This window comes from Triticum dicoccoides, chromosome 4B (assembly GCF_002162155.2).
Source record: "Triticum dicoccoides isolate Atlit2015 ecotype Zavitan chromosome 4B, WEW_v2.0, whole genome shotgun sequence".
NCBI classification, from domain to species: Eukaryota; Viridiplantae; Streptophyta; class Magnoliopsida; order Poales; family Poaceae; genus Triticum; species Triticum dicoccoides.
In genome coordinates, this window is record NC_041387.1 from 186,910,629 (window position 1) to 186,920,969 (window position 10,341).

The window sequence follows — 10,341 nt, forward strand, 5'->3', positions numbered from 1 at the left end:
AAATGAGTCTACAAGACAATAAATAAACATGTGTATGTTACTACACATATAACACTTCCCACTATAAGGATAGTAATATAGAGTAGTAACGTATGCATGTTACTACTCTAAGTTACTCCCCACTATGACCAGCCTCAGGGGTTGTTTGGTTTAGAAGTCCTAGGACTTTTTCTAGTCCCTGTAGAAAAAGTCCCTCCCGTTTGGCTTCTAGGGACTTTTTCTAGTCTCTGTAACTAAAAAGTCCAACCAAACACCCCCACATTCTCCGGCACACCGATACGTGCACCAGCCGAATAATATTCAAAAGCTTCGAGCAGAGGCAAATCCCCACGGAAATACGCGGCCACTTGCGTTTTGCATCTTCTCCTTTCATATTCACTTTCTTCCATTCTTTAGAAAAGGCTTGGATTATTCATTCCAAACGCATGCTTTGGTTACTAGAGTACTAGTATACTACCCTCTTTCTTGCTGTTTCCTAGTACTAATTTCAACACTTTTGAGAAATGGTGCAAAAGCAAAGAAAAAAGGTAGTGTACCAGCCCCAAAAAAATAATACCATGAAAGATTTCTAAAATAAATGAAAGATAGTGAACTCGTGGGAAAATATATATGAAAATGAATGACCTAAATGTACGTATGAAAAAGACAGTGACACATGGCAGCCGCAACAAAGCCAGAAATAAAAATGCATTTAAAGCACAAGGGAATAAGAATACTGTAATGGCCAGGTAATGGCACCCACCACGCGACCTTTGTCCGTTCCTCTCCTCTCCAGTACTCCGCTCTGGAACCAGTAGTAGTATTTGAACGGAACGGAAGCCCCCGTTGCCAACTCAGATTCAAACCCGCAATCGACTCCACACTCCACCCCCGCGATGCCGCTCCTCCTCCCCCTCCTCATGCTGCTCGCCGCCGGCGCGGCGGGGGCAGAGTCGGCGACCCCCTCGCTGCACATCGGCGTCAACTACGGCGCCAACGCCGACAACCTCCCCTCCCCGACCTCCGTCGCCACCTTCCTCGCCACCAAGACCACCATCGACCGCGTCAAGCTCTTCGACGCCAACCCGGCCTTTATCTCCGCCTTCGCCGGCACGCCCATCTCCCTCGCCGTCTCCCTCCCCAACTCCGCCCTCCCCGCCCTCGCCGACAAGGCCACCGGCCTCGACGCCGCGCGGTCCTGGATCCGCGCCAACCTCTCCCCCTACGTCCCCGCCACCAACGTCACCCTCCTCCTCGCCGGCAACGAGATCCTCCTCTCCACCGACACCAACCTCATCCTCTCCCTCCTCCCCGCCATGCGCCGCCTCGCGCAGGCCCTCAAGGCCGAGGGCCTCACCGGCGTCCGCGTCACCACCCCGCATTACCTCGGCATCCTCGCCCCCTCCGACGGCATCCCCTCCAACGCCAGCTTCCGGGCGGGCTACAACACCAAGCTATTCCCGGCCATGCTGCAGTTCCACCGCGACACCGGGTCGCCCTTCATGGTGAACCCTTACCCCTACTTCAGCTACCGGCCGGAGACGCTCAACTACGCGCTCTTCCGCCCCAACAGCGGCATCTACGACCCGGCAACGAAGCTCAACTACACCAGCATGCTGGACGCCCAGATGGACGCAATCTACACCGCCATGAAGAAGCTCGGGTACGGAGACGTCGACATCGCCGTCGGGGAGGCCGGGTGGCCCACCCAGGCGGAGCCCGGGCAGATTGGCGTCGGGGTGCAGGAGGCGAGGGACTTCAACGAGGGCATGATTCGGGTGTGCAGCAGCGGCAAGGGCACGCCGCTGATGCCCAACAGGACATTCGAGACCTACCTCTTCTCCCTCTTCGACGAGAACCAGAAACCAGGGCCAATCGCCGAAAGGCACTTTGGCCTCTTCAACCCGGACTTCACGCCCGTCTACGACCTCGGACTTCTCCGGGACGGCGCGGTACGTACTGCGCTTTTCTCCCCTGATGATCCTTAATATGAACCTTTACCTGCCTGTCTTGTGTCCTTAAACTTATCAAATTGCTGGGGCATAAAATCCTTTCCTTACTAGTATAATGATAATGATTGGTTGATTGCATCGTATAATTTGTCTGGCCCTGTCTTACGATCGTGATTTTATGTTTTATTTCTTTGGGAAATGTGGCTTCAATTGTATCAGATTCAGTATTTTACTTGGGAGAAAAAAAAATACTAAGGGATGAACCCAACCCAGTAGTAACAATGAACATGCCGTGTCAACCACGGGCGGCATATGATCCGACTTGAATGCTAAGGTGGTCCTCCATTCACACTGCAACTGCATTTGTCAAAGGTGATGTATGTGCATGGACCAGCTTCTTCTGGAAACGGCTATAGCTGCTTGCTTGCGTTTCCGACTTTTGCTCCTATCCCCTGCATGATCTGCTTGCCCAAACGGCTGCCTTTCTTGACGGATCCAGTATGACAGCAGGCGTGTGTTGATAGCACTCTTGGACACGTCTGGCAGTATTTCTGGACGCGCGTGGGTGGGGTGGGACCACTGCCAAAACTCTGAGTTAGATCCATATGCACATGTTTGCTAGCTATTCGCTGCTGCTGCTGCAAATGTACCAGTAAGCTTGCACCGGACAATTCCGAGTTAACAAAATACCAGTACGTAGTATTCCCTCTCAAGATCTTATATTAGTTTACAGAGTGAGTACATGCTCATTGGAATTGGAATGGATATCAGAATAAATGGTTTAATGACTTGAATCAACTGGTACTGTTTTAAAAAGAAGAGGAAAAAAATCAACCGGTTGTCAACACTCCTGGGTTCTTTTTTCTTTTTCAATAAGGCTATGTTATAAATTTCGAATCAACACGTTAATGTGTTAATTTCATTTCTTCAAAGGAAAAGATGTAACCTTGAAACTTTTCTAACGGAGGCTACCTTAAAGCAAAGGAGATGGGGTTTAAGATTCTGGTGGTCTTGTGTCTCAAGTTTTAACTAGAAGCCGTACCTTTGGACTCGCTATCTTTTTTTTTTTTGAAACAGTAGACTTGCTATCTGTTGTTTACTGAGATGCCTGCCTATTGTCTAGTACTACTAGTAAATGACAGGATAGCGCATACATCTGTATGCCTGCTAGGTTCAGATAACAGATGGAGCCTTGCTTCATTTGGCGTCATCTCCTTTCCATAGCATCCAATACTCCTACGCATGCATCTGTTCTGGTTCAGCTGCATTAATGTTGTGGTGTGCATGTGGATTAGGCCCTCGTATCAAAGGAAGGAAGCGGAAGCAGCCATTAGCTGGCTGTTTTTTTCGGATGCTTAGCGAAAGTAGACCATGTGAAGGAGAGGGGGCTATCTGTATTACTAGTATTTTTTAGCATGCTGATTCGGCCTACCGGCTAGTGTGTGTCAACAATCTTAGGGAGAAAACCAATTTGAACTGGCCCTGCTTTGGACGGTGCCAGCCCAGCCCAGAGAACATGTGCTTCGTTGTCAAAGCACCACTAGCCTGCACAGCCTTCCCGTACGGCTGTCTAAAGTATTACTAGCATAACTCAGTTCAGAGTCTGAATTATTATTTTTGAATTAAATCTGAATTATTTAGTATAACTCAGTTGAGAATCTAAAGTATGGCCGTCAGTTGTACTTGCTGTTTATTTATCCTGGCAGTTATGATGCTTAGATTCGTAGCTCCTGTGCTGTTACCTGACTTACCAGGTGTCTTGTGTTGTTTGCATTGCAGTCTGTGGCTCCAACCCCTTCGCCAAATCCATCGCCCAATCCGAGCCCCAAGCCCTCGCCGTCGGGAGGCGGGAAGTGGTGCGTCGCCAAGGACGGCGCCAACGGGACGGACCTGCAGAACAACATCAACTATGCCTGCGGCTTCGTAGACTGCAAGCCCATACAGAGCGGCGGCGCGTGCTTCAGCCCCAACAGCTTGCAGTCTCATGCCTCGTACGTGATGAACGCCTACTACCAGGCCAACGGCCACACCGACTTGGCGTGCGACTTCAAGGGCACCGGCGTCGTCACCTCCAGCGACCCCAGTAAGCCCATATACTAACAGTCTGTGACGTTTCTGAACCTGGCTGCGTGTACGTAGCAGCGGAGGAGCTGATGATGCCACCCCTTGCTGTGTTGCAGGTTACGGGGGTTGCAAGTACGTCTCCTGACGGTACGCAGCAAGCCACGGCAGTACGAGGGCAGGGGGCTCAGCCTCCAGCCCACTACCATCTCCAGCTCGGAGCCGCGGTGGCGGCAGCGACGCAGGACTGCTCATACTGCCGGGCTTGCGCCATATTCTTCTATACTCGTGTCTGACAGCCATGCTGCTTCTTCCTTTCTAGTCATATAAATATCAATCATCGCCTCTTAGCTTAGCGCAGACAGGCGGCTGTAGCGTGATGTTGAGCCGTATTGCATTGCACCGCATTAATTTATTTTTCGTTACCTTCTGCGCTTGTCATTGCATTCCATGCAGAAAATACAAGAAACAAAAAGAGCAAGCCTTGCTGTGTCTCTGTGCTTTGTGGTCATTTTTCTCCTTTGAATCCTAGAATCTACATACAGAACATGACCCATCCTCAAAGCCAGGCCTTAGGTTGACTCCAACAGGGCGACCCATTTGATCCGCTTGTGTCTGTTTGGATTCGTGTCGACGACAAGAAACACGTGGCGACGCAAGCTGACGGTTGTCCGATTTTTTGTTTGCCAGGACTCATTTCTGGCCCAAATTTAGACTGAGTTTGCATCCGCGCGGATGCCCTCGACGCCCTCTCCTTGTCCTCGCCCGCCCGTATGTGGCACTACCATGCCATCACCATCTCTCCTAATTCGCTCTCAAACCTTTCCGCGCTCCTGCCATGGCCGACATGCCCGACCCCGCCACCGCCCCCTTCCCGGTCATGGCCGCCCACGCCATGGTCCCGAGGAATCCGAAGAAGGTGCACACCTCGAAGGAAAGGGATGCCTAGAGCAAGGACGTGGAGAAAAAAGAAGCCGCCGCCGTAGGCGCTTCGGCCCAGGTCGCTGCTGCGGAGAGCGTTGCCCTCATCGCCAAGGCCACGCAACAGGTCCTCCTGTCAGGGTACCAAGAGCCGACCCTTCTCGTCGGCACCGCTGCCGCCAACACGGGCTCATCGGTTGCAAGCCCGCCCAGGCTTTCGGAATCGTCGCGCCTGTCAACAATGCCGCCGGCATACGGGTGGCTTCCTAGACATGACTCGGATGTGTCCTGCTTTTCCATGTCACCTCGGGACCTCTCGTCGAAAATGCACGACTTCATGTCGGTCGTCCCCGTGGTGGCTGCCCTTGATCTCAACGCCACACCGATAGCCAGCCAATCCACCGGGACGCAAAGGGTGCGCCCATGGGCGATCCCCATTGACAACTTTCCTGACGCCTCCTTCCTATTCGATGGTATGCCAACACCGACGCCGGATAACACGACGTACTACAACAATTTCATCAGAGAGATGATCTATGAGGGTGGCCAAGAGTATGATGCCGACAAGACTCAAAGCCATGACAGCCGCTGCCAAGACACCCAGGACCACCAAGGCCAAGAAGGAGTCGACATCGAGGATGAACATTGTTTAAGAGGAGCTACTTATCAAGCCAATGCACAAAAGAGGCGACAAAGTGTGAGGGCGGGAGCTACACAAAGGATGATGGCAAGTTAATTTGCGAACTTGGATGGCAATTGGACAAGATCCCAAATCTGACACCGAGCAAAATTGAACAACATTTTGGAAGAGGGTCCATACATACTTCCGTGAACGTAGGAGGTTTGTGTCCTACAAATTTGAGAGTGACATGACCGACGTGTGACTCCAAAAGAGGCGGGCTTTCATCCAATTGGAGTGCAACAAGTTTTATGCCTCTCATGAGAATATCTCTGGCTGGACCGTGAGCGTTCTTGACATCAAAGACATGGTATACAATTCCTTCCCTTGTTCATATGAGCTTTATGCCATGTCGTCCTTCTGTGCATATGAATGTATCTTGTTGGTTTGAACTCCATATGTAGGTGTTTCAAGCTTTAGAAATCTTCAAGGTCGAACATTCAGGCAAGCCATTCACATTTACCCATTGCTGGACCATGATTTGCGAGTGCCAAAAGATTAAGGAGACATATGCGTCCTAAAAGAAAGGTGAGGGACTTCATCGGTCGTTGAGCCAAGTGAAAGTGAGAAGCGGTCGAGAGGGAAGACCAATTCCAAGGTGCTTCGACACTTGCCTTCAATAAACTTTAAAGCGGACCCAAAGGAGATGGCAATTGAGAAGAGGGAAGAGAGGAAGTGCCTAGAGAAGGAGGAGGCAAGGAAGGCTCAAGATTGGTGAGACCAATGCCCGGTCACGAGCAAACGAGATAAAGCTTGCCCTAATCATGAAGAAAATGGAGATCATGGCGGCCGACATGTGCAAGACCCCAAGAAGAAGGGTTTGGTTCGAGACAAAGCAGAAGGAGATGCTCGAGCTAGATGCGTGATCATGTTTGGCCAAGATGCATGAACTACAACCTAGACACGATTATTTTGTTACCGACATGAATTCTATCTTTATTTTGCAATAGATGCAAAAACTATGATGGAGATGTGATTGTTTTGTATCCTGGCATGAATTCTAGCTTTAAATGTGCAATCTAGCTATGTTTTCATGATCAAAATATGTTTGTTTGAAAAAAAAAACCAGCCAGACATACCAAATAGACCAGTCGGTTGGGCGCATTGCGCAGATTGGCACGGATAAAAGCGGCCGCGGCCTCTACAGCCGACCCAAACAAAAAAAAATGGACAAATTCCGCGTCCATTTGCATCGGCGCGTTGAAGTTGGCCTCAAGGCCGACACGACACAAACCTTTTAACACGGATCTTCATCAAAATCTATTAACATGAATGTATTTTTAAAAATCTTGATGCGAGAAATCCAAGTGAAAATGATTTGTAACTTGAACGCACGGTTCAAGAGATCAAACGTTTTGAGAAAACATGAATCTATGAAAAAGGAAACTCCCTAGTTGTGTGTCATTTGTCAACGTGGGAGAAGACGGGGAGTGACCTTTGCAAAGCATATAGCCTTTAATTAGTGATTTTGGTGTTGAATGGTCTTTTCTTAACACAAGCCGGCCTGTAGCCGTGGCATGCCAAACCGCCCTTTTTAAGTCGCTTGCCAGGATGCTTCTTGAGCCTAGGCCTTCGGGCAAGCTGCGTGTTAGGTCTATTTATAGGCGGGTCGTGTCGTGCTTGTGCCGGTCTAAGTTTGCTCACTCGTTGTCACAATCAAACCTAGCCACATAGATCACGTCGACCATTAGCACGTCATGGACCTGGCACGGGACACGACATATGTGAGGCCATGCCGGGCCACAAAGCCAAACCCGCATGCCGGCATGAAACAACCATTTGTTTATTTATTGTTTGTTCAAAAAATATTTCTGATGTATAAGCCCAAAATAGCTAAATTGACCAAAAACAAACAATCCATACGGGATAAATGAGAAAAAAACTAATATGTCGGTGCATGGACCTACCACCATCGAGTGTTTGAAAAAAAACTACCACGTTAGGGGTTACTGTTCCACAGAACTACCACTTTCAAAAAAGTGACTGATAACTATTGAAAATTTCAATTTTTGTGACAAAAAACTACCAAGCCGTGTTGATCGTCGTTTTAGCCAGTTTAACCGCTTTCCTGACATGGTTGGCCCACATGGCAGGCCGACGCATGCCCTAACGGCTAACGGTGCCCTACTCGGGGCTGTTAGTGCCCGGCCCGGTCGGAACCAGCCAGGGCTAGGTCAAAACGGCCGACCGACTCACTCACTCCTCTCCCCAGCTCGCTCTCTTCTTCGTCTATTTCCTCTTCTTTCTCACCTTCGGCGACTGTGGCGCGGCAGCGCGAGCATGCCTTCCTGGCCCAACAGCAACGAGTCATCCGACGATGACGAGTACAGCAACATGCAGATGGAGTATTTTGTAAGTCAGCTCACTCTGTTATCTCCTATGCTAGGGGCTAGGGTTATTGCTTGAAGATTCTCTTGATTTCTTCCATGTTAGTTCTTATGTGTGAGCTGTTGTGGCTGATATATATGGGGTTGGTACTGCTGCAAACTCCTGACACGGTGATAGATCCAAGTTTCTGCGGGCTTGTGGTTGAATCTGATCGTAACCGCATCCTGCACAGGCAGAGACCAGGCAGGTTTGTGGCATTTGAAGGGACTGACACTGGAAGGAGATTCATTGGATGTGCTACTACGGTAAGAGCAAAAAATAGTCGTGTTCATGTGTAGATTTATTTGGTGGTACATAGTGCAAACAACATTGATATTCTTGTTGTTTCAATATCTGATAACTGAAAACTGAAGTATAGAGCTGGTGTGGTGTTCAGGTGTTAGCTAAATCTTTGATAGGAACTGAATCTAGGAAGCACCTAAAATTGGTCTAACTGAATTTGTTTGTTACTGCATTGATACAAACATTGATATGTATGTATGAATTATGTAACTGAATTTGACTGGATTTAGTTAGTATTAATATGTCACTGAATTTTCAGGATGGTGTGCTGTGGTGTTCTGGAGTGGGTAGATGCCCCTTGGCCAGTAATTCTGCAAATGTGTTTAACCAAGTTGTGGGATATGTATCATGAGGAGAACCTTGATAGAGTCCACGACAAAGATGCTTATAGGATAGAGGTTGCAAAACTAAAGGAGCTGGATTCTCTTGGCAATCAGTACAGTCAGCTTGTGGATGATGTATCCAAGTTGTTTGATTACCAGGATGGGCAGAAATCCCATGACATGGATTACACAAGCTAGGCAATCAATGAACTTAAGGAGTAGAAGCATCAGCTTGAGGAGCAGACAAAGATTGAGGTTCAAATGGAGAAGCTTAAGCTCATGAAAGAATAGAGGTGCATCCTGCAGAGTCAAGCTGATATCATTCAAAACACCAGGAAGGCCATGAAGGAGATACAAGTGGAGAGAGACCTCCTTAAAGAAGAGAAGAAGAAGCTAGAGCAAGTCATTTCTGAGCTCCTGAAGGCTGGTGATGGGTGCAAGGAAAAGCTAGAGCGACATAGCGGTGGTCTGCCCACTGCTGCCTCTGCCCAGCATCGCCGGGGTCGGCCTCCTTCATTGCCCATAGGAGCATGTTGATGGACATGATCACCTTACCTGGGTTTCCATAGCGTTGCTCCATGTGCTGCTTCTCCTTACTAGTCGCCTTCTTCCTCACTTCCTTTGCTGCATCTACCAGCCCAAGAACGTTGGTGTACCTAATGGCAACCTTCATGTAGTCGAGGAAGAGTTCTTGGTCGCCGCGTGTTGAACCAAGAAGCATGGCAACCCATCCCTTGCTAGTTGGGAATGGGTTTAGCCATGGGTCTGGGGAAGAGGAAGAACCAACCATGGTTGGAGCTAGGGAGAGGAATAGTTGTGACTGGGGTCTTGGAGATATGGAGTGCGACAGAAGTGAGGTGGATAGGTGTTGGAGTAGTAGTTAAGTGGAGGTGTTGTGTGGTAGTGGAGAAGTAATAGTGAGGAGTGATGAGATTTGACTACTCTGTACGGGTGGTAGATGTGCCGTAGTTAATGGTCACAGTGTCAGTGTGTTGAAACTTGTGATAATTTGTTGCCATTTCTCATCAGGAAAGTTAGGTTGGAATGGAACCAAACATTCAAAAATTTCTCAAATATTTACACAGATTCATAAACTTAAACCAGATTCCAAACATTTAGAAACATTTAGGAACACTTAGATAGCATAATCCTTAACCAGATTCAGACATTGATTGAAGCAAACAAGCATCAAAACGCATAAAACATAGATAGTTCCAACTGATTTAAGCAAACTTTGTGACGCCCGGATAATCAGGTTACAGTAATCCCACGTTAACGATGCCACGTCACCTCGCTTACTGTTGATAAACTCTCGATAGTTCAAAATCGATCCAAATTCAAATTTAATTAAAGGCAAACATCAAAGTTTTCAAACATTAAAAATAAAATGTTCTGGTTGTGCCAAATAATGTTTAGATATTTAAGGTGAAGGAAACACACTTTTACAGAATACATAAATATTTTAAATTGAATTAAAACATAAAAGGAAATAAATAAAAGAAAAGGAATAAAAAAAGAAAACCTAACAAAACTAAAGAGAAAAGAAAACAACCCCCCTCCCCCTGGCCAACTGGGCCAAGGCCCAGCCGACCGACCCAACCGGCCCACCCCACTCCCTATACACCCCCTGCCCAAACCCTAATCCACCACCACACCCCCACTCGCCCCCCCACGCGCTCTACTCCCTCCCCCGATTCCCCTGGATCGAGATCGATCCCCCCCACTCTCTCTCGCACCCCTCCCGCTCGATCTAGAG

General features: G+C 48.4%; 1 protein-coding gene and 1 pseudogene across 1 annotated transcript; one reads left to right on the forward strand and one right to left on the reverse strand.

Annotated features, from left to right (window-relative positions):
- Window positions 1-10,341, reverse strand: part of LOC119292614 — a 163,553-nt pseudogene that overhangs the window by 46,204 nt on the left and 107,008 nt on the right.
- LOC119295717 (glucan endo-1,3-beta-glucosidase-like) lies at window positions 771-4,503 on the forward strand. The gene is made up of 3 exons (XM_037574182.1): window positions 771-1,931; window positions 3,711-4,014; window positions 4,112-4,503. Exons 1-3 carry the CDS (start codon window positions 876-878, stop codon window positions 4,138-4,140), a joined length of 1,389 nt encoding a protein of 462 aa, XP_037430079.1. The 5' UTR covers window positions 771-875; the 3' UTR covers window positions 4,141-4,503.

Bases quoted from the DNA above. Each gene is read 5' to 3' on its own strand.
- LOC119295717 (XM_037574182.1), top strand. From the start codon at position 876: ATGCCGCTCCTCCTCCCCCTCCTCATGCTGCTCGCCGCCGGCGCGGCG. The intron at 1,932-3,710 runs GTACGTACTGCG...TTTGCATTGCAG, and splicing joins GACTTCTCCGGGACGGCGCG to TCTGTGGCTCCAACCCCTTC. The intron at 4,015-4,111 runs GTAAGCCCATAT...GCTGTGTTGCAG, and splicing joins CGTCACCTCCAGCGACCCCA to GTTACGGGGGTTGCAAGTAC.